This window comes from Artemia sp. Qi Xiang Cuo, unplaced genomic scaffold (genome assembly GCF_049724085.1).
Source record: "Artemia sp. Qi Xiang Cuo unplaced genomic scaffold, ASM4972408v1 HiC_scaffold_2976, whole genome shotgun sequence".
In the NCBI taxonomy this organism is placed as follows: Eukaryota; Metazoa; Arthropoda; class Branchiopoda; order Anostraca; family Artemiidae; genus Artemia; species Artemia sp. Qi Xiang Cuo.
Genome location: NW_028300372.1, coordinates 808,304 through 832,553, shown reverse-complemented (window position 1 = coordinate 832,553; position 24,250 = coordinate 808,304). Strand labels below are relative to the sequence as shown.

General features: G+C 34.2%; 1 protein-coding gene across 1 annotated transcript in view; it reads left to right on the top strand.

The window, feature by feature from the left end:
• Positions 1-1,346: 1,346 nt before the first annotated feature.
• LOC148938751 (uncharacterized) overlaps positions 1,347-24,250 on the top strand; it is a 27,792-nt gene continuing 4,888 nt past the window's right edge. The window contains exons 1-4 of the mRNA XM_089107565.1: positions 1,347-1,392; positions 4,574-4,738; positions 5,932-6,042; positions 6,145-6,865. Of these exons, the coding sequence (XP_088963691.1) occupies positions 1,347-1,392; positions 4,574-4,738; positions 5,932-6,042; positions 6,145-6,812 (990 nt within the window). The 3' untranslated portion in view covers positions 6,813-6,865. The remainder of the gene's footprint in view (positions 1,393-4,573; positions 4,739-5,931; positions 6,043-6,144; positions 6,866-24,250) is intronic.

Genomic DNA, 24,250 nt, shown 5'->3' with positions numbered 1-24,250 from the left:
CGCATCACCAATTGTTGGAATTTCACACGGTGAGTAGATCACGAATTTCGGGATCTTACGTTTCTCTTTCGATGCCGTAGATAACCACTTACAAATGTCAAGGACATTTTCATCGTCTTTTTGGCATCTAATTAAACGTGTTCCAATTTCTAGCAACTGATGTAAGACTTCCTTTGCCTTTAGAATGGTTTCATGACTGAAAAAGCTTGTCGACTTAGCAATTATTGTTTCTACTTTGATACCATCAATCATCGATCGAGAAATAAAATTCAATAATGGATTTAAAATAATATCTGAGTCACCCATTATTTCATAATTGCCCTTACGGTAATAATATTCAATAGACAAAAATCCACGCCAAATCAATGCCAAAAAACCGTCACCAATATAAACTTTATCCAATCAAGCAGGCAGTGACGTCACAGTGGAGTTACAGCTTAGTAAACCGAGAAATTGTTTTCAAGGTCACTGAATTAATGAGATTTCAAAATCTAAATACGTAATATCATACTGAATCTAAGACAGGAATTGCAATCACATACATTCCTTATGAAATATACTTGGGTTGCGTAATAAATAATCCTTTTTGTCACTTACAAATGCTATTTGTTTGGATTGATGTTCACAGGACAAGAGCTGAACTTGTCCTGTGATGTCCAGAGGTGAACTTATATGCTTATATGCTTATATGTAACGTATTCTCAATAACTGGCCCCCTCTCTTTTATTATGTTCTCATGGTAGCAGGCTTAGTTTCAAACAAAACTATCACTGATTCTGGACAGCAGGATAATATAGATGGTGAATGTTATTGTGCACATAAAAAAGAATAAAAAGACAGGGAATTTAAGAAAAAAAAATTAAAATAGGGTATTTATATATTTTCAACTCTGATTGCCACCATGGCAATTGTGTCACAGTCTTCTTCTAAAGGTTTAAAAAAATAATCAGATGTGTAATGCCTTTGACTGCTGAAGGAGACGAGCCTGTGTTTTCAAATGTATTAAGATAAGATATGCTCTAAGAAAAACTTTATCTTCAACTTTAATTGCCATCAGGGCAATTGTGTCATATACTTCTTCTAAAGGCTTAAAACATAATCTGATGTGTAATGCCTTTGACTACTGTAGGAGTTTGCAGGAGTTTCTTTCAACTGTATTAAGATAAAATCAGCTTTGCAGTGTTTAAAAGTCATTGTTCGTCATCAATCATTATATTTGCTGTATTTCAGGACTCTCCTGACTAAAATTGGTGTCGTATCCAAGTGTTGATGATAGTATTATACTTTTCATAATTAACAGTAACTCTGTTCCAAGATCTTTCATGGACTTGCCACAAATTCCGAAAATGGCCGATCTCATCACAGTTTCTGAGAATTCTTTTATTAAAATCGGTAAGTTGTACAGTTAAATTTTCTGTTACAGAATAAAAGAAAAGATACAGTTTTATGTTTAATAGACCAGAGATGGGGCCTGTAGAAGAATAATCTTAATGAAAGATCATATGAAAACAAAAGGAATTTGAAGAAAGTGGAGATTGTGTTAGAATATGAACTAAGGAGGTGTGAAGTGAAGGCCATGGATAGCATTACCCAGGATCTAGAAGATGCAGCTAGATGGCATAATAGTAAAAAATTTTACTGGCATGTTAATAAATTGAGAGGGAGTAGTCAATCCGGACGTGTCCCAGTCAAGGGTTGGAACGGGGTCACAATTAGTGATAAGGAAAGGGTTAAAGAAGAATGTTTAGTTTGTGCTAAACCAAGATAGAGTTGCAGGGAAAGATAAAAAAGAAAATGAAAATTTTTGATGCCTTAAACGTGAAGGAAGATTTGTTTTTGAAAAAGAATTAGCAACAGTACAAAACGATTAATAAATGATAAGGCTCCAGGTGATGATGCTGTGGTAAATGATTTTCTTAAATATGGTGGCGCTGAGGTTTGAAATAAGTTACTGAAGATTTTGAATATTATTTTTTTTAGGGAAACTTTAGGGATTGTAGGGAAAACTTAATTATATCACTGTATAAGAAAAATGATAAGAATGACTTTGGTAATTATCAAGGGTAATTATAATTATTAGGTAGCAAACTACTTAGTAATAGGCTTTTTGAGACTTTTTAGTTTCAGTAACTATTAGACTTTAGTAACTTTTTAGTTTTAGTAACTTCTTATAGGTTTAGTAACTTTTTATATAGGTTTTAGTAACTTTTTAGACTGAGAGATGCCATAGACAAAGTTATAAGAGAAGAACAGTGCAGTTTAGAAAAGGTAAGATGTGTTGACCAAATTTTTACTCTTCAGTTAGTAATGAGAAGTGCCTGAGTTATCAAACATCTTTGATCCTCAGTTCTATAGATTATGAGCAAGCGTTCGATTCTGTTGATAGAAGAACTTTAGCGAAGATCTTATTTTTTTTATGGTATACAAGAGAAATACACAAAAGTAATTAGTGCTTTTTAAGAAAGTAACACTAATGCGTTCAAGATAGGAAATGAGATTTGCAGCTGGTTTTATTTTCAATCCGGAGCTAAGCAGAGTTGTGTTCTATCCTCCTTCGTATGGATCATTTTGATGGACTTTGTCTTAAGAAGCACAGGAAAGGGAATGGGAGAGCACAGAATCAAATGGGGAGGGAAAAAAGTCCTGGACTTGTATTATGCTTACGATTTAAGCATCCAAGATGAAAGCGTGAGCAAAATAAATGAACTTGTAGAGGTTTTGCGAGCTCAGGGAGCAAAAATAAGTTCAAAAATTGATGTTTAAAAAGATCACTAAGGCTTGGAATAAGTGAAGATGAAAAAGTTACGTTAGGTAACGAAAAGATTTATCTATTGGACAGATTCACTTACCTTGGTAGTATTATTAGTAAAGACGATGGGAGCCGTAGAGATGTCGAAAATAGAATAGCCAAGGCTAAGGGTGCTTTTTCTTAATTGAAAAAAAGTTTGGAAGAATAGGAAGATAATTTTGCAAATAAGCTTAGAATTTTGAAAGCTACAGTGACGATATTGGTCAGATATGGCTCTGAAGCATGGGTGCTCCGAAAAGGGGATGAAGATTGACGATTTAAGCATCCTAGATGAAAGTTTGAGCAAAATGAATGAACTCTTAGAGGTTTTGCGAGCTCAGGGAGCCAAAATAGGTTCAAAATAAATGTTAAAAAAGTCACTAAGGCTTCGAATAAGTGAAGATAAAAAATTGATGTTGGGTTACGAGAAGATTGATCTACTGGACAGCTTCGCTTACCTTGGTAGTATTATTATTAAAACGATGGGAGCAGTGAAGATTTTCAAAATAGAATAGCCATGGCTAAGGGTGCTTTTTCACAGTTAAAAAAAAGTTTGGAAGAATAGGAGGATAAGTTTGCAAATAAGATTAGAATTTTGAAAGCTACCAGTGATCAGCCATTGACGCCAGTGATCAGATATGGCTCTGAAGCATGGGTGCTCCGAAAAGCGGATGAAGATTTGCTAGATTTTGTCCAGAGAAATTACCTTCGGTTTGTTCTGAGTACCAGGCTGACTCACTGTATTTAAAACCCTAGGCTGTAAGAAAAGTGATTCTGCTTTTTAGGGCTATAATAGTGAAAGGTTGAGATGGCTAAGGTACGTTTTGCGGATGAAGGATGACAGATGGCCAAAGAATGTTCTTTTGGCCAATCGTCCAAGGCTAAACAGAAAGCAGGTCGTCCGCAGTTGGGGTGGGAGGATGTTGTAAGAAATATTTAAAGGAAATGAGAACTTCCGGGGAGGTTATAAAGAGGGAAGCATTGAATAGATTGGGATCAAGGAGAATCACGTGAAGCTGAGTTTGCCTCTGGCGGCTTGGTGCTGCGGTGAGTTGTTGTTAGTAATAGGAGTTTATGTACTAGGATCTAACAATCAAGAGCTTAGGGATGATAAAAGCGACTTCTCTGTGATCCAAAACACATTTAAATTAAATTTATTGCCTTTAATTTTTAAGCTTGGTGAGACAAGTAATCACCCGGTGGAGAAATTTTTTGTCACTCTTTTCTCTGTGCAGGTATGATGAGGGAAGTATTTCTACCAAAGCAGGGGAAGTTATGTGGGTTTAAATGGGAATATCTTATTATAATACATGTAAGAGAGGAATAAAGCTAGTTGAATTCAGCTGCTAAACTTTGGGAGGCTGCATTTTTTACGTTATGTTTGCGGAACTAACACAGATCGATTGGTATTCTTTTACTTTTAATTTTTTTTTGTCATTGTCTAGCTGTAAAATGTTTTTTTTTTTATTAAAGACGTTATCCTTAAATTATACTTATCCAGCAACTCGTTTTATACTATTAATTTGTTTTGCTATGAATGTCAGGTTTTAATGCGTTCCATGTTAATGAATTTTGTCAAGTGTTTCTGGTTTTCTTTTGCTTCATAAAAACTAGATTTTAAAAAAGATTTGTGGAAAAACCTGCATGTACATCTGATTTAATGTATACATGTAATGTCTATATTTACATTTTTACACGTAACTAAAAAGAAAAATCTGTCAGGTTTGTTGAGTAAGCTTTACAATTAAGTTTTTCTATGTTTGTTAAATTTAAATTTCTTTTTAGAAGTTGAAGATGCTTCACCAGGTGACAGCGAGAAGCCCTTTCATTTTCCAAACCATCATTTGTCACCGAAGCGGGAAGATGTTCCTTTGCTTAATTCACCTAGCATTTCAGGACCATGTAAATTTGATTACAATACCCAGGAATCCAAATATTCTAACAATGAAGGTACATCTGAAACGTTGTGTTTTTGTTGATTGAAAGGTGTTGGATATTATTTTATTAGACCTAATTTTAATTTTAACCTAATTTTAAGATGGAACTTTTGTTTTATTTTATTCCAATATGCATATGTTTGCCAAACCGTTTTCGTAGTCTTTCAAGAACATTTTTAAATTTTCACTCAAAAATAGTTAGGTAGGTTTTATTATTTTTCAATAAGCTTGATGTTAAGCCTTAAAACTACATGACTATATAGATTATGCAATTCATACTTACAGTGTATATATTTCTTTATAAATTAATAGATAATTCTGTCTATTATTTTGATTTCCAGTTAAATTTAAAAGAAGCAGAAAATTGGCTTTTTATGTGAACTATCTCGAAGCTAGACTGAACTGCCTATCTAGCTAGAAGAAAAATAGTGAGTATGATTGGATTGAAAAAAAGATTGACGAAAATATTGTTTTCCACAGGTCGTAAAAAATATTTCAAATAGGCATAAATCCTTTTAATATACAGTGAAAAACAATAAAAAAAGTACTGGATATTTGCTGATGACGGTATCACTGAATATGTGACTGAAATATCGAGAATTTTGTGTTATTGCTTTTCACTTTTTATTAAAAGGATTTATCGCTATTTAAACTGGCATTTTTAAGACCTGAGGAAAGAGTCGCTTTCATTATTTTTTTTTAAATCCAAAGCTTTGCGGCTACCCCTAAAAAAAATTACCTTCAACAAATAATGTGTATTCTTTTAAACATATTGAAAGATTTATGTTTTGTTTTTATTTTTTTAGTTTAGATATTTGGTTTTATGTTTTTTTTTAGTTTTTTTTTAGTTTAGATATTTGGTTTATGTTTTTTTTTTTATTTTTTTTTTTAGTTTAGATATTTGGTTTTATTCGTTTTTTTTACTGTATAGACTTTTAAACATATTGAAAGATTTATGTTTTGTTTTTATTTTTTTAGTTTAGATATTTGGTTTTATGTTTTGTTTTGAGTTTTTTTGAGTTTAGATATTTGGTTTTATGTTTTGTTTTGAGTTTTTTTAAGTTTAGATATTTGGTTTTATTCGGTTTTTTTTACTGTGTAGACTTTTAAACATATTGAAAGATGTGTTTTTTTGTTTTCTGTATTTTGAGTTCTGATTTATTGTTCTATTCTTTTTTTTTAATTCTGTAGACTTTTTAATTTTAGGTCACATTTCACCACACATATCTGGGCTACACTTACAGGGAAATACGTCACTGGTTGTTTCAAAGAATCCCTCAACGAGTGGTTTCGCAATTGGTTGTCCATCTGATTCGGAAGGAAAAGGCTTAGAAAATCAGAAAAGAGATCAGATAAGTTGCCTGAAAAGTAAAAAGTATGAAAGATTGAAAAGATATAAAACAACTCATAAAAAGAAAAAGACATTTAAATGTGAGGTATGTGACAAGACCGTTTCTCATATGTGCGATTTGAACCGGCATCAAAGAATTTATATGGGTGAGAAACCGTTCAAGTGTGATGTTTGTGACAAAACCTTTTCTCAAGCAAGATATTTGAATATACATCAAAGAATTCATACAGGTGAGAAACCATTTAAGTGTGATGTATGTTACAAGACGTTTTCACGATTGCAGGAGGTTAACAAGCACCAAAGAGTGCATACAGGTGAGAAACCGTTTAGTTGTGATGTATGTGACAAGACCTTTTCTCAGTCTTCAAATTTGAGGGCACATCAAAGAATTCATACGGGTGAGAAGCCGTTTACGTGTGATGTTTGTGACAAGAACTTTTCTCAGTTATCAAGTTTGAACAATCATCAAAGAAATCATACGGGTGAGAAACCGTTTACGTGTGATGTTTGTGACAAGATCTTTACTCATTCTTCAAATTTGAACAAACATCAAAGAATACATACGGGTGAGAAACCTTTTACGTGTGATGTTTGTGACAAGACCTTTTCTCAGTCATCAAGTTTGAAGGCACATCAAAGAATTCATACGGGTGAGAAACCGTTTACGTGTGATGTTTGTGACAAGTCCTTTTCTCAGTCTTCAAGTTTGAACAACCATCAGAGAATACATATGTGACCAAACCTTTCGTCAATCAGGAAATTTGAACAAACACCAAAGATGGCATACGGGTGAGTAGCCAATTACAGGTATGTATGTGATGCATTTGAGAAGTGTTCTTTGCAAGTTGTTTGAATACTTATCAAAGACTGCAATCAGGTGAGAAACCTTTCATATGTGCAGAAAAGCTTCTGATTTTGTCAATTTTCTTAGACAGTATATTTTCATAAATTTTGCGGTACAATTTTCACAAAAAAGTACATAGAGGAGTAAAGGAACATTGTTGTAACACAAGGTGTGTCCTCATTGGTTTGCGGCTATTATTCTCACAACCAATTACTAATACATCAAATTAGTTTTTGTTCAATGCTTTTTTTATGTGTTCAGTTTCTTTAGCAATTTCATCATAATCCTGTGATACATATTTGCTTTATTGTAACAAATGTGATGTATGTAAGAAGTGCTTTTCTACATCAAGATTTTTGATGAGAAATTAATGCTGTTCCATGCTGGTTAATTCTCATATTTAAATTAGCACTTTGGATATTTGGATAATTTTCTGGTAATCCTGTTTTTTAAAAGTGAAGATTGTTTTTTTCATCTAATAACCAATGTGGAACCACACGATCCGAAAAAGACAAATCCCTTTATTCTGAAAAAAATTCCTTTTAAATTGATAATCTCAATAGAAACAAAAGTTTACATTGTCCAAAACTAAATTCAAAATAGTTGGTATTCTTCAACAGCCAAATACTTTACAACTGAAAAGAACATACAATTAGTTGTCATTTCTTTTTTCATTTAGTTCCACAAAAAGAAAAAGAGATAAAAAGAATCAAAAGGCTAAAGAAACGGGTACGAAACGGGGTTGGCTCATGTGTTTCCTTGTCTTCTTTATATTTTTCTTCTGATCATTTATTTCTTCTGATCCTCACTGACTCCGGTTTCAATTAAAAGAAAAAACCCTTTTCAACCACAGATAAATTTCAACCACAGGTGCAACACTTTGTTTATTGTATTGTGGTTAATTAGGCTATGTGTCTTTGGACCAAGTGACCCAATGGCTCAAAAAAACACCTGGGGGGATGGAGGTTCTGCTGTTACTAATTATGAGTAAGTTTCCAATTTGTTATAAAGTGTTGTTTTGATTTACTATGATTCTATTAGGCAAAAGGCTTAAAAGTACTAAAGCTCCAATAATTCCTAAAAAAACTTGTTTTATTTGGAAACTGTTGTTGCACCCAGTAAACCTGTAACCTGAAAATAACCTTGGAAAGCTTGTGCTCTCAGGTACAGTTACTTCTAAAGAAAGAATAGATTGATCAATTTTTGCTTTTTTAGAGAATCGAGTGTTGTTAGAATTAGTTGAAATGATCGTAATAAACGTCTAACTGGTTGCCGAAAATTTGGCCGTTTTTCTTAGGTCCAGAAAAAACCCGGTTGTTCTCAAATTGATTTGCTATCATTGCATGGGTCATAAAAAGAAATTTATACAGATTTGGATTACAAATAAGACTAGTTAGTTTTATTTATGTATTTTGAATTTTTGGCAAGTTAAATTTGTAAAAAATCACCAATTTGCAACTTCAAACTATGTACTCAGTTTCCAATTGAATATGTGTCACTAGCTTACTTTTTCCCAAGTATATAAATCAATTTTAAATAGTATTAATTATTATTTATGCAATTTACTGCTTTATATAAAATATTTCGGCAGAAGGGATCCTGCAATCATTTCTTATACAAATTATCTAGATATACGTTCCAAGTTCTAATAAAGTATACACACCACTGACAACTATTTGTTATTATGTTTTTTTTGCTTACAATTAAGTTTTGTTTTTGTATTAGTCACTTACATAAATTGGTAAAGTTTCCTCAGAATGTCTTTTGAAAGAAATTAAATACTCTTGACGAGAATAGTCGTGAGATCTTAACTTCAAGAATGCCTAGCAAGCCTACATTTCGTCAAATGTTAATTTATGAACCCTTATATACGAAATTAGTGAGTTGCCCAAGACTTCCCACCTTTAGTGATATCAATTTTCATTTTGACTTCTTGGATCATCGAAATAAAATTCTAAAATGACGCATTTTTGTTACTACATGGACCAAGGTCTGAGAAATAGTATTGGAGGTGGCCTAGTTGGAGTTTTCAGACCTCTCCCTGGAGACTATATACGGCCCAAAATCTTCAAATACACATCCTCTAGTTTGGCCTGTTTAGTTATCATGAAAAATCTGTTAATTCCCAAAGACTAGTAAACACAAAATTAAGCCACGACTACCAAAACTGCACAACTGCAAATTGAGGTATTTTTATTGAAATTTAATTTTTTCTTCAAAAATACCAATTAATGTATGCTTGTGCAATTTTTCACTTCTAATGAAGAAAAAAATATTTCTGGTGGTGTTCTTATTGCTTTAAATTTAGATAGATTTCAATGTACAATCTTGATAACTCTTTATTTTAGAAAATTACCCCTAGAAAAACAGTTTTAGTTATTAACTATCAGAGGCAACGCTGTAGCGTTGCTCATAGTAAAGGCCATACGGCTCCAATGTTTTATTATTATTTGTTTTTTCCCAGAGGCACTTCATATGGAAGGGGTCGTCGTAGAAGCTTCAAAAGGGGCTCATTCGATTGGAAATCGAGAGTTCTAGCGCCCTTTTTAATAGTCGAAAAAGATTGGAGGGCAACTAGCCCACCCCCAGGCCCATCATTTCCCCAAACACATCCAATCTAAATTTTGAGATAGCCATTTTGTTCAGTGTAGTTGATTTCCAAATAGAAAATATACTTTTAAGGAGGATAGCCTACCCCCCAACAACCCTCAGGGCAAGGGTTTTAAGTTATGCCCTGGGGGCATATAAGGTTTTTATAGATGGAGTTGTCGTAGAAACTTCAAAACAGGCTCATTCGATTGGAAATTAAAGAGCTAGTGCCTTTTTTAATAGTCGAAAGTGATTGGAGTGTAACTGGCCCCCCTCCCCCCCCAACGCCCATCATTTCCCCAAACACATCCAATCAAAATTTCGAGATAGCCATTTTGTTCAGCGTAGTTGATTTCCAGATAGAAATATATTTTTGAGGAGGATAACCCCCCCCCCCCCCACAACCCTCAGAGCAAGGATTTTAAGTTATGCCATGGGGGCATATAAGGTTTTTATTGAAGGCGTTGTCGTAGAAACTTCAAAACAGGCTCATTCAATTGGAAATTAAAGAGCTAGTGCCCTTTTTAATAGTCGAAAGTGATTGGAGTGTAACTAGCCCCCCACCTAGCCCATCATTTCCCGAAACACATCCAATCAAAATTTTCAGATAGCCATTTTGTTCAATGTAGTTGATTTCCAGATGGAAAATATATTTTTGAGGTGGACACTCCCCAACAACCCTCAGGGCAAGGATTTCAAGTTATGCCCTGGGGGCATATAAGGTTTTTATAGAAGGCGTTGTCGTAGAAACTTAAAAACAGGCTCATTCGATTGGAAGTTAAAGGGCTATTGCCCTTTTTAATAGTCCAAATTGAGTGGAGGGCAACTAGCCCCCCCCACCCCCACGCCCACCATTCCCCCAAACACATCCAATCAAAATTTTGAGATAGCCATTTTGTTCAGCGTAGTTGATTCCCAGATAGAAAATATATTTTTGAGGAGGAAACTCTCCCACAACCCTCAGGGCAGGGGTTTTACATGCCCTGGGGACATATAAGGTTTTTATAGAAGGTGTTGTCGTAGAAACTTCAAAACATGCTCATTCGACTGGAAATTAAAGGGCTAGTGCACTTTTTAATAGTCGAAAGTGATTGGAGTGTAACTAGCCCCCTTGCCCCCCCCCCCCGCCCATCATTTCCCCAAACACATTCAATCAAAATTTTCAGATAGCCATTTTGTTAAGTATAGTTGATTTCCAGATAGAAAATATATTTTTGAGGGGAGGACACTCCCCTACAACCCTCAGGGCAAGGGTTTTAAGTTATGCCCTGGGGGCATATAAGGTTTTTTATAGAAGGCGTTATCGTAGAAACTTTAAAACAGGCTCATTCGATTGGAAATTAAAGGCCTAGTGGCCTTTTTATTAGTCAAAAGTGATTGGAGGGCAACTAACCACCCCCCCCCCCCCTACGCCCATCATTCCCCTAAACACATCCAATCAAAATTTTGAGATAGCCATTTTTGTTCAGCGTAGTTGATTTCCAGATTGAAAATATATTTTTGAGGAGGACACTCCCCCACAGCCCTCAGGGCAAAGGTTTTAAGTTATGCCCTGGGGGCATTTAAGGTTTTTATAAAAGGTGTTGTCGTAAAAACTTCAAAACAGGCTCATTCGATTGGAAATTAAAGGGCTAGTGCCCTTTTTAATAGTCGAAAGTGATTGGAGGGCATCTAGCCCCCCCCCCCCTACGCCCATCATTTCCCCAAACACATCCAATCAAACTTTTGATTTAGCCATTTTGTTCAGTGTAGCTGATTTCCAGATAGAAAATATATTTTTGAGGAGGACACTCCCCCAGAACCTTCAGGGCAAGGGTTTTAGGTTTTTATAGAAGGTGTTTTAGTAGAAACTTCAAAAAAGGCTCATTCGATTGGAAATTCAAAAGGATAGTGACCTTTTTAATAGTCAAAAGTGATTGGAGGGCAACTAGCCCCCCTACGCCCATCATTCTCCCAAACACATCCAATCAAACTTTTGAGATAGCCATTTTGTTCAGTGTAGCTTATTTCCAGACAGAAAATATGTTTTTGAGGAGGACACTCCCCCACAACCCTCAGGGCAAGAGTTTTAAGTTATGCCCTGGAGGCATATAAGGTTTTTATAGAAGGCGTTGTCGTAGAAACCTCAAAACAGGCACATTCAATTGGAAATTCAAAGGGCTAGTGCCCTTTTATTCGCTAGGCGAAAGTGATTTGAGGGCAACTAGCCCCCCCCCCCCTCACGCCCATCATTTCCCCAAACACATCCAATCAAAATTTTGAGATAGCTATTTTGTTTAGCGTAGTTGATTTCCAGATAGAAAATATGTTTTTGAGGAGGACAATCCCCCACAACCCTCAGGGCAAGGGTTTTAAGTTATGCCCTGGAGGCATATAAGGTTTTTATAGAAGGCGTTGTCGTAGAAACCTCAGAACAGGCACATTCAATTGGAAATTCAAAGGGCTAGTGCCCTTTTATTCGCTAGTCGAAAGTGATTTGAGGGCAACTAGCCCCCACCCCCCACGCCCATCATTCTCCCCCTCACATCCAATCAAACTTTTGAATCAGCCATTTTGTTTATTGTAGTTGATTTCCAGATATAAAATATGTTTTTGAGGAGGACAATCCCCCACAACCCTCAGGGCAAGGGTTTTAAGTTATGCCCTGGGGGCATATAAGGTTTTTTATAGAAGGCGGTATCGTAGAAACTTCAAAAAAGGCTTATTCGATTGGAAATTCCGAGGGCTAGTGCCCTTTGTAATAGTCGAACGTGATTTGAGGACAACTAACCCCCTCTCACGGCCACCTTTTCCCCAAACACATCCAATCAAAATTTTAAGACAGCCATTTTATTAAACGTAGTTTTAAGTTCTGGAAATTAGGTCTTTGAGGGTTACAACCCCCCAAAGCCCTCAGGGCAAGGGTTGTAATTTAAGGATTCTCCAAATCCTTCATATTATTTCTTATGGAAGGATGCTCGTATAAACTTTAGAGAGGGCTCGTTTGATTGGAAATTGAAAGTTCTTGTTCACTTTTTAAGAGTCAAAAGAGATTGAAGGGCAACTAGCCCCTCTCCCTCCTCCACGCCCTCGATGAATCAGATAAAAATTTTGAGATAGACATTTTATTAAAATAGTTCAAAGTTCTGATAACAAAAACTCCGGTGTCGACACAACCCACCAGGGCCCAGGGGTAGGCGTTGTAAGTTATGCACTGAGGTATAACTTATTAAGCGGGGTTTATAACTTATGGGAAGGGGTTTTGTATGGGAAGAACACATAGGAAATTTATTATAATTATCCAATTATAAGGTTAAAATACATACTCTTTGATAGATACAAAATTGCTTTGGCATACAATGTCCTATTAAGGTCAATTCCAAACAGCCGTGATCCCTTTGTGTCAGCAAGTGAAATGGTCTAAACCCCCTTATTGGAGCTATTTTTTCAATCCATTCATTGTTGTCAATCGCTGTCCACAAGATATGCAAGCTGTCTATTGTTCATATATAAGGTTTTTATCAAAGAGGTAATCATATAGACTTTGAAAAAATCCTCATTTGATTTAAATTGAAAGATCTTGATCCGTTTTTTAATATCAAGAATAATCGGACAGTAAGCACCCCCTCCATGCGAAAAAAACCTGAAACTGTTTGCAATCAAAAACGAACAAAAATTAATTATAAAAAACTTTCCGACAAATAAGTTTTTAAAAGAAAAGTAAAGGCCATTTCAAACTTAACCTGAGGAGACACAAATACCTTTAAAAATTTAAACTCAAGACGACCAAAAATTACTATTAAAGAATTAATGAAACCCAAAACGAACAGAAATTGAATAAACAATCACAGTAAATAACATACAACAGGTACTAAAATAAATGAATATATAGATCTTAAAGCAAGTAATGATTAGATTGAATATGAAAATCTAGCTTAAAACGAAAACAAATATTTTGCTATTAAAGTATAAATGAAACTTAAAACGAACAGAAATTAAATGAACAATCCATGCGAACAAAACATACAACATATATTAATGTAAATGAATAAATAAGTCTTAAAACGAGTGAAACTTAAATTGAATATGCAAATCAAGTTTGAATCGAATAAAAATAACTACAAACAAGAGTTAGGGTATCGTCTCACTGCCGAAGCCTGAAACCTACTGCGTCATTGGCGCTTTACTGAAAACGAATTACATTACAAATGTTAACTTTTGTACTTAATATTGAAAACAAATATTAAAATTACTGTAAAGTTTTGAACTGATGAGATTTTAGTAATTAATATCACTATGCATCAAATATTCAGTTTAATTTATTAGTTCTTTTCAAGATTGGTCAAGACAAATATAGTTTTACTACAAGCAAAATTTGGATACTGCCCCCTTCTTTAACTGTAAAAACCTAAATCCTTCTGCGTCATTGGTGCTTCACTGAAAACAAACTACTCGTATATTACAAATTTATTATTTTCCAGTTCTTACAGCATTGAAAATGAAAATAAAAATAACAGTGAAAAAAAAACTTGAACTGATTGATCTTTCAACAATTAATAGCATTATATATCTAATATTCAATTTGATTTTGTTTATACTTTCTAAGACTGTTCAAGACTCATAAAGTTTTGCCATTTTTTAACTGTGCCATTTTTTTTAACTAATCGTGTTAGTTTGTTATGAAAACATTCTATGGCTTCTAGGCATTTCTATTTGAGCGGAAAACTTCACCTCAAACTTTGTGGAACATTTATTTTCTTGCATGAAACACCAAAATATAATAAAATGTCAAGTTTTGGAGTGTTCCACCTCTCGCAAGCAAGTGCCATTGGTATTTTTGAATCCGCATGGTCAATTTAGGCGGTGGAGAGTAGGTTAATTCTCGTAGCAGCCCCATTCCGTCGTTGTATGGTTCACATTTTCAACACCTGGCGTTATCATATAATCTACCAAGCATACAACTACCCCAAATCAGTATCAATAAATAAATGAAACCCATAACGAACAAAAATTTAAATAAATATTAGAGTAACGAGCACAAATTAATGTGAGTAGGGTTCAAAACCCTTATGCTTTCTAAAAGCCAGAATATAATTTGTACTTTACTGAAAAAAAATTCAAATGAGTTTACTGAAAAGAAATGTGCATTGTCAATTTAATATACATATGCTGATATTTATTCCTTAGAATCTTAATTAATTTTTGATTTCTTAAAGTTACAAAAGTGAAAATATTTCAAAGAATTGTTTTCAGTAAAGCGCCAATGACGCAGTAGGTTTTAGGCTTCATCAGTGAGACGATACAAAAAAACTCTTGTTTGTAGATATTTTTATTCGATTCAAACTTGATTTGCATTTTCAATTTAAGTTTCCCTCGTTTTAAGATTTATTTATTCATTTACATTAATATATATTGTATGTTTTGTTCGCATTGACTGTTTATTTAATTTCTGTTTGTTTTAAGTTTCATTTATACTAATAGCAAAATATTTATTTTCGTTTTAAGCTTGATTTTCCTATTAAATCTAATCATTACTCGCTTTAAGATCTATTTATTCATTTATATTATTAATTGTTTTATGTTTTTTCTCTGATTGTTTATTTAATTTTTGTCCGTTTTGTATTTCATTTATTCTTTAATAGTAATTTCTGGTCGTTTTGAGTTTGAATGTTAACAGGTATTTGTATCTCATGAGGTTCAGTTTAAAATGGCCTTTACTTTTCTTTGAAAAAATTATTTTTCGGAAAGTCTTTTTTAATTAATAGAAGGAAATAACATCAGTAAAAAAAACAGATACCCATAAATTCATATTACAATCAATATAATACTTACTCTTTCAACTGAAATTAAAGAGCAATATTGAAACTTCAAACAAATCGAAATTGTTCTCTGCATGAGGCGGCTATCCCATTCTTAACCCCTTTGTCGTTACTAAATTAGCAAATTTTCATCAAATTCTTTAAGAGGTTTAAACAAAACCCAAGAGAAGGATTTATAATTCTTGTTCTTTTTAATGTTGGTCCACACTTTCAATTGGACGAAAAATTTCTTTTTTTCATTTAATCAAACAGTTCGTTAACGAGGTCGGGCGTGAGAGGTTATTTGTGCGCAAATCACTTTCGACTGTTAAAAAGGGCACTGGCCCTTTGAATTTCAAATCAAATGAGCCCTGTTAAAAGTTTCTAGGGTGAAGATTTCAATAAAAACCTTAAATGCCCCCAGGGTATAACTTATAGCCCTTGCCCTGAAGACCATGTTTTGGGAAAAGGTGGGCGTGAGAGGGGTGTTAGTTGCTCTCCAATCACTTTTGACTATTAAAAAGGGCACTAGTCCTTTGAATTTCCAATCAGATGAGCCCTTTTTAAAGTTTATGCGACGAAGATTTCAATCAAAACCTTATATGCTCCCAGGGCATAACTTATAACCCTTGCCCTGAAGACCGTGTTTGGGGAAATGTGGGCATGAGAGGGGTGTTAGTTGCTCTCCAATCACTTTTGACTATCAAAAAGGACACTAGCCCTTTGAATTTCCACTCGAATGAGCCTTTTTTAAGTTTCTACGACAACGCTTTCTATATAAACCTTATATGCCCCCAGGGTATAACTTATAACCCTTGCCCTGAGGGTTGTGGGGGAGTGTCCGGCTCAAAATCATAATTTCTATCTGGAAATCAAATACGCCGAACAAAAATGGCTACCTCAAAGTTTTTATTGGATGTGTTTCAGGAAATGGTTGGGGTTGAAGGGATGTTAATTGCCTTACAATCACTTTCGACTATTAAAAAGGGCACAAGCTACTCCAATTTCCAATTAAATGAGCCTTTTTGAAGTTTCTACGACAACTTCTTCGATGTGAAGTGCCCTGGTCTAGAGGAAAAAAAAATAATACATTGTGCCAACATCGCACTTAAATGCCCCTGGGCATAACTTAAAGCCCTTGCACTGAGGGTTGTTTGGGAGTGTCCTCCAAAAAACATAATTTATATCTTGAAATCAACTAGCTGAACAAAATAGCTATCTCAAAATTTTGATTGGATGTGTTTGGGGGAAATTGTGGGCGTGGAAAGGGTGTTAGTTGCCTTCCAATCACTGTCGACTCTTAAAAAGGGCACAAGCCCCTCCAAATTCCAATCGAATGAACTCTTTTTGAAATTTCTAAGACAACTGCCTTCGATACGAAGTGCCCGAGTCTAAAGCAAAAAAAGAAATAAATAAAGAATACGTTATGCCAACATCGTTCTTTACTTAGGCAGCACGATTGCGCTGCCTATCATTTCTGCTCGTTTTTAATTTCATATATTTATTGATAGTGATTTGTTGTAGTTTTACGCTTGGAAGATTACTTGACTTTATTTTGCTCATTCTTGTCTTGATGGAGCTCTTTACTTTTCTTTGAAAAACTTGTTTTGAGGAAAAGGTTTTGTAAACTAATTTCTGTTCGTTTTTTATTGACATGGTCTTTTTCATGGAAAAAATAATATTTTATATCTTTTCATTTTTGTTTCTATAAGAATCCACAGTATCGGATGCTATTTGCATGTTGGAGAAACTTTTTTCAAATTTTTTTTATTCAAACACAATTATTATTTTTTAATTTAATTTTATAGCTTCTTAAGCTGACCTGAAAAATGAAAGTTATACAATTCCCAAAAGATCCTATCTATTTTTTCTTCATTCCTGACTTAATGGAGCTCTTAACGTTTCTTTGAAAAATTCGTTTTTAGAAAAAGTTTTTTAAAACTAATTTCTGTTCTTTTTTATTGACATAGTCTTTTCCATGGAAAAAATGATATTTTGTATCTTTTCATTTTATTTCTATAAGAATCCATAGTATGGGTTGCTGTTTGTATGTTGGAGAAACTTTTTCAATCATTTTTAATCCTGACACAATCAGTATTTTTAATTTATTTTTATAACTTCTGAAGCTGATCAGAAAAATAAAAATTATATCATTCTCAAAAGATCCTATCTATATTTTGCTCATTCTTGGCTTAATGGAGCTCCTTTTTTTCTTTGAAAAACTCGTTTTGTGGAAAAAGTTTTTAAACTATTTTCTGTTCGTTTTTTATTGATATAGTCTTTCCATAAAAAAAACAATATTTTATGTCTTTTCAGTTTTTTTTCTACAAGAATCCATAGTATGGGTTGCTATTTGTATGTTGGAGAAACTTTTTCAAAAGTTTTTAATCCTGACACAATCAGTATTTTTTAATTTAATTGTATAACTTCTGAAACTGACTTGAAAAATAAAACTTATATCATTCCCAAAACATCCGATTCATGCTCTTTCACAACATGGATACATTTAAACTCTTTTTATTTATTTAAATTGTAAGAACAGAAGTAGTAATAGAAGTATCCTCAAAAGTTTCAACTTAATACCCCCGTCGTCCTTGATATATTTTGAGGTGTCTTATTGGCGACTATAAACACAATGCCTTTTGATTTATTTTGAAACAACATTTAGTTTTTCAAACAGTTCGTGGCAACGAACTGTAAGTAAGGAGCGACCCGGCTCAATGGTAACCAAAACTCTAAAAAACGGGATTTTGATACCAATAGATACATCAAAAGAATCAGATTTTAATTCTGATTTAAAATACATAAGTTTCATCAAGTTTAGTCTTACTCGTCAAAAGTTATGTGCCTGAGAAAATTTGGCTGATTTTCGAAAAAAAGGGGAAAGAACCCCTAAAAGTTATGGAAACTTAATAAAAATCACACGATCATATTCACCATATCAGAGAACCCTACTTTAGAGGTTTCAAGTTCCTATCTACAAAAATGTGGAATTTTCCATTTTTTACCAGAAGAAAGATCACGGATGCGTGTGTATTTGTTTGTTTGTTTGTTTGTTTGTTTTTTTTCCCAGAGGTAATTGTATTGACCCAGGGGTCCTAGATTATTGTAGAAGGCCTCATTAAAACGAAAATTTAAAGTTTCTAGTACCCTTTTTAAGTGACCAAAAAAATAGAGGGCAACTAGACCCCCCTCCCACGCACATTTTTTTCCCAAAGTCACCCGATAAAAATTTTGAGATGGCCATTTTGTTCATCATGGTCGAAAATATGATATATATGTCTTTTAGGATGACTTGATCCCCCAAATTCCCCAGGGGAAGGGCTGAAAGTTATGAACTTTACTCAATGTTAACATATAGTATTGGTTATTGGGAAGTATACAGACTTTTTCAGAGGAGATTTTTTCTGGTAGGTGGGGGAAGGAGAGGGTCGGGGGCTATATGGAAAGATCTTTCCATGAAGGAAGTTTTCATGGGGGAAGGGGCATTGCTATGAAGGGGGTGCCGGATTTCCCAGCATTATTAAAGAAAAAGATCAGGAATTAAATAAAAAAAAACAAGTTTTTCAACTGATCAACTGATTGTGATTAAGAGGTCATTTTTAAAGAACGGGAAAAAAATTCGAACTATAGTTTAAAGAGCAGGGTATTGACTAGGGGCGAACCCCCTAATATACGTGTTAAAAATTTATGAATATAGAAGTTCGTTACGTAAGTTAATTCTAAGTTACGTATATTTATTACTAATAAAAACGTTCGTAAATAAAATTAAACAAGTTTCGAGAAAGCCATTTAACCAAATATAATATACAAATTTAGTTTTAATTCTTCATGTACGGTGAGCCAAAATTAAAACCTGCATTAATTAAACAATGTTCGAAAATTAAAAAAAAAAGTTTTTTTAACTGAAAGTAAGGAACGACGTTAAAACTTAAAACGAACAGAAATTATTCCGTATGTGAAAGGGGCTGTCCCCTCCTCAACGCCTCGCTCTTTACGCTAAAGTTTGACTTTCTCACAACTCTTTTTTTTAAACAATAAAAAAACTTTAGCGTAAAGAGCGAGGCGTTGAGGAGGGGACAGCCCCCTTCATATACGGAAAAATTTCTGTTCGTTTTTAGTTTTAACGTCGTTCCTTACTTTCAGTTAAAAAAACTTGTTTTTTTTATTTAATAAGCATAATGGGCCAATTCCATAATTGGGGTGGGTTGACATGCCTAATATCCCTGAAGACATAGTTGCTGGACCATTCTACCATGCGGAACTAAAAGGCTGTCTCAAAATCTTGACTGGAATTGTTTGGAAAATTAATAGGTTTGAGAGAAGGGCTGCCTGACCTCCAATCTCTTATTGCTCTTAAAAAGGGCATCACAACTTTTAATTCTGAATTTAATTAGCTCCTTTAAAAGTTTCAATGATATTTCTAGCTATTATAGCTATTATAGTGGTGCTGCCTATGATATTGCTCATCTGTTCTTTTAAAAATCAGCATGCATAGAGTTTTTTCTTTTAATTGAAACTCCTAAACGTTCCCTAAAAGTTTCATTTTAATGCCTTTAGCGTCATTAGTTACATTGATTGTAGTGGTATTATTAAAAGTATACATATTATGCCTTTTGGCTAGTTTAAAATCCCCCACAACTTACACTTAAAGGTATAAATTAATAATGTAAGTTGTTCTTCAGTTATTGTTTTGTCACATTTTTGAAAGTCCACCTGCTCATAGTTCGTTTATTTAGTTCAACATCCGCCTAAATATTCCTTGAAATCTTCACATTCAAACCCTTAGCATGCGCAGTAGCAATAGTTGTAGCAGCATTAGTAGCAGTATGCGCATAGTAACTTTGGTTTCTTCAACATCCCCTTCAACACACGCTGAAAGTTCCAGTTTAATACATACCATCAACATTTCCTGAAGCATTTCCGATGCGTCCGCTTGAACACCTGTGTGGGCAAAGTGTGTTCCTATTTAGTTCCACACAGTTTATATATATCCCAAGTTTTTTGCCTTAATATCCTTAGTTTTTATAGCAGTAGTAGTAGTAATAGCTGTAGAATCAATTGTAGAAGCCTAAGCTTTAGTGGCAGTAGTATTAATAGAAGTAGTAATAATAGTAACAGTAGAAGTAGTATGAGTAGAAGCAGTATTATTAGGATGCAAATATTTTCTTTTGGTTTATTCAACATCCCTCATAACAAGCCCAGTTTGTTTCAACTTCAAAATCCAAACTATTCCTAAGATATTGCTGATACACCGTTTTGACAACCTGTATACAAAGGGCATGTTCTGATTCAGTTCATCTCCGCTAAAAATATCTTGAAAATTTCACCTTCACACCCTCTAGGAATAGTATAAAAGTAGTCACGGTAGTAGAATTGATATTACTAGCAATAGTATTGAATAGCGGTATTGCTACTAGCAGCAGTAACATTAACCTATTGCTTTTTGGTAAGTTGAACATCCCTTGCATCAAGTCCTGAAAGTTTCAACGTTATACAATTAGCCATTGCTATGACATTGTGGGTACGTTTTTTTGATAACCTGTATGTTTATACACTTCTCGAAATTTTAATCTCAATGCTCTTAGCCCTACAAGTTGCTGCAATAGAAGTAGAAGTAGCAGTAGTAGTAAATGTAGCAGTAACAGTAGTATTAGCAGTAGTGTGCACACACTGCCTTTTGGTGAGAGAATCTTCCCCTTTGAGCACCCTCTGAACTTTCAACTTTTATTCGCGATTGCTTTGCTTTATAAGTGGTGAATTCAATATTGGTTTCAATAATGTGCAAGATTTGAATTCGAAGGCAAGAAATTTTTTGAATCTTATATATGGTTAAGGTCTTTCCCCTTCTGTTAATATTCCAACTAGAATATCTGGATCTTGTGCATCTGTGATTGATAATCTGTTTTTGAATGTTACCTGCGACTTGTCGCGAGTGCTAGTGAACGACGTTTCAGATCACTGTGCTATTGTCATCCGTACAGCTATTAGTTGTTGTCGTCAAGGAGATGGTATGCCTGGAGTTAAACAGCCTATAATTGATAAGAGAGCTATATATAAATATAGGACTAAACTTACGAATGAGTCATTTGAATGCCTTGCGGGTACTGATTGTGCTAATAATAAATTTGGTAAATGGTATGAAAAACTGATTCAGATGTTATATGAAAGTCTAAAGTTCAAACAAAAGCGTACACGTTATGATGTTGCAGAGAAACCATGGATATCGAAAGTGCTACTTAAATCGATGGATATAAGACAAGAGCTCTATGAAAGGTCTACTAAAACTGGATCTCAATCAGATAAAGATATTTATAAAAGTTATAATAGAAATCTTAACACCCTTTTAAGACAGGCTAAAAAGCTATACTTTGAAAGTAAATTTAAAGAAGTAGAGGGCAACCCTGCAAAAATGTGGAGAATCATTAAGTTGGTAGTGAACCCTCATGCTGCCCTGACTATCCCTGAAATTCCAGATACTCACTCGGATTATCAAGTTCCTAATAAAATGTGTGCACATTTTACAGATATTGGTAAGAGTGTATCTGATAGTGTTGTGGAGTCACCCAATGATGGCTCTTATAATGATTTTCTCGATGAGGCAGCTGAAGTCTCTATATTTTTAAGACCAGTGACTCTTGCAGAGCTTGAGATGACAGTGAAGTCAATGAAGAATTCAGCAGCTGGGTCGGATTTTTTCCGTGTTAGAACTCTTCGTTCAGTTTTCTCTACTGTTTCAGGTCATCTGTTGTATTTGATTAATTCATGTTTTAAGAGTGGAGTTTACCCGGATTGTTTGAAAAGTGCTCATGTGGTACCCCTGTTTAAGAGTGGTGATAAGAATAATATGAATAATTACAGACCAATATTAATGCTCCCATTAATATCGCGTCTGTTTGAAAAACTGATTTATGAAAGAATGGTGGATTTTTAAAATAAAATCTCTTATTTTCACCCTACTCAGTTCGGATTTCGTCATGGGATGTCAACAGAGCAAGCTTTGCTTTTTCTAACAACATTTGTCAATGATTCGTTGGATGCGGGATTGAAAGTTGCGTCTATATTTCTGTAAATTATGAAAGGATTCGACTCTGTTGACCCTAGTAATTATCAAAATTAGATCATGCCGGTATTCGTGGTAATTTTCATAGTTTGATTTTGTCTTTTTTGAGTGGAAGGAAACAGTGTGTTGGGGTTGGGAGTGTTCATTATGATTATATGAATGTGAGATGTGGAGTACCACAGGGTTCTGTGCTTGGACCCTTGTTGTTTTTAATCTATATTAATGATTTGAATGCCTGTCTTAAAAGAATAATTAGTCATGTAGGACCTGCAGCTAGACGGTCAAAGATGATATTGCCTAGCTTCGCTGATGACACACAGTATTCACGGGCAGCTGTGACTGAGGCATATTTATTTCTACTATTAAATACAGGAACGAGTTTTGTTGAAAGATGGATGCGTGTAAATAAGTTATGTTTGAATCATAGCAAAAGTAAATTTATTCTATATGGAAGAAGTGCTAATTATTGTCCTTGGATCCCTGGTATTCAGCTAGAAATTGGATATCTCCAGAGACAAAGTTATGTCCAATATTTTGTTGTCCAAGTTGACGAGTGTCTTATGTTTAAACCTCATATTGAATCACTGTGTACAAAAATTGCCAGGACTGTTGGATTGCTATGGAAACTGAAACATTTTGTCCCTCTTAAAATATTAAGAATGCTGTATTTCTTGCTAGTTCATCCGTATTTGTTATATTGTGTTAGTTTTTGGTGAGCGACATTTAATACTTTTCTACTGCCACTGAGGGTTCTTCAAAATAAAGCTGTTCGTGTTTTATCTGGAATGCGAGGTTCTAACTCGGTTCGAAGGCAATACGACGGTATCAAGATTCTGCCACTGTTCAGCCTAGTTAAGTTTTACACGGCATTATTCATGTTTAAAAGTTTTAATAACCTGCTACATGCATGTTTCTCGATTGGATTTACTGAAACTCAACACAGGTATGAGACAAGAAATGCCCATTCAATACTAACCCCGTTCCCTGTAACAACAAGGTCTACGTTTCTATCTGTTTTTCTGCCCCGGCTGTCTGGAACAAACTTCTTAGGAGGTAAAAACAAGACAGATTTGGATGAATTTCGAAATTCGCTCAGAGTAAGCTGTTTTTCGCAATATGTAAGATTTTAGTGGTTGTGTGTAGAGAATGATTGGTTGAATTTTGTTGGTGAGATGATTGTTTGGGTTTTGAATGGATGAGTGATTTATCTCCTTTTTTTCTCCTCTCTATTTGTGAATGTTGCGAGTTGTGTTGGGGTGTTTGCGTGGATGATTCTCAAGTTCCCACTTTTTTGTTGAAGGGGTGGGAGAGGGAGGCGAGAGAAGATATTTAGTTGTATTTGGGTTGGGTAAAACTAGAGTCCGAGGAAATAAAAGATAATAAAAGAAAATATTATATATTTATTTTTTTAAGTGTTTTTCTTTTTTTGTTTTTTTTTCCGGCATGCAGCATTGGATTGTGTTTTTAAATGAGAAGTTTGTTTATTTATTTATTGTACCCCGTTTGTAAATAAAAAAAAATAAAAAAAACGAAATTAATTCTTGAGATACACTATTATGACAATGTGCATTCACATAGCATCTTTTGATTTAGTTAATCTTTCTCTTTAATACTGTAAATAGTAGTAGTGATGGTAGTTGTGGTAGTATTGATAGCATACAAATATTGCCTCTTTGACCATGTCGCTTATTATTTCCACAATTTTCCAAATTAATATACTGAGTTATTCCTGCGTTGTACCCTTTTGACAATCCTTAGGCACATAACGTGTTTTGATTTAGTTCAACACTCTCCTCAACATTTTTTGAAAGGCTTATCAGAATGGCCTTCGTCTTCTTGGAAAGTAAAGTTCAAACATGCCTATCTTTCTCAGTAACATTTACTATGTGTAAACAATGAAC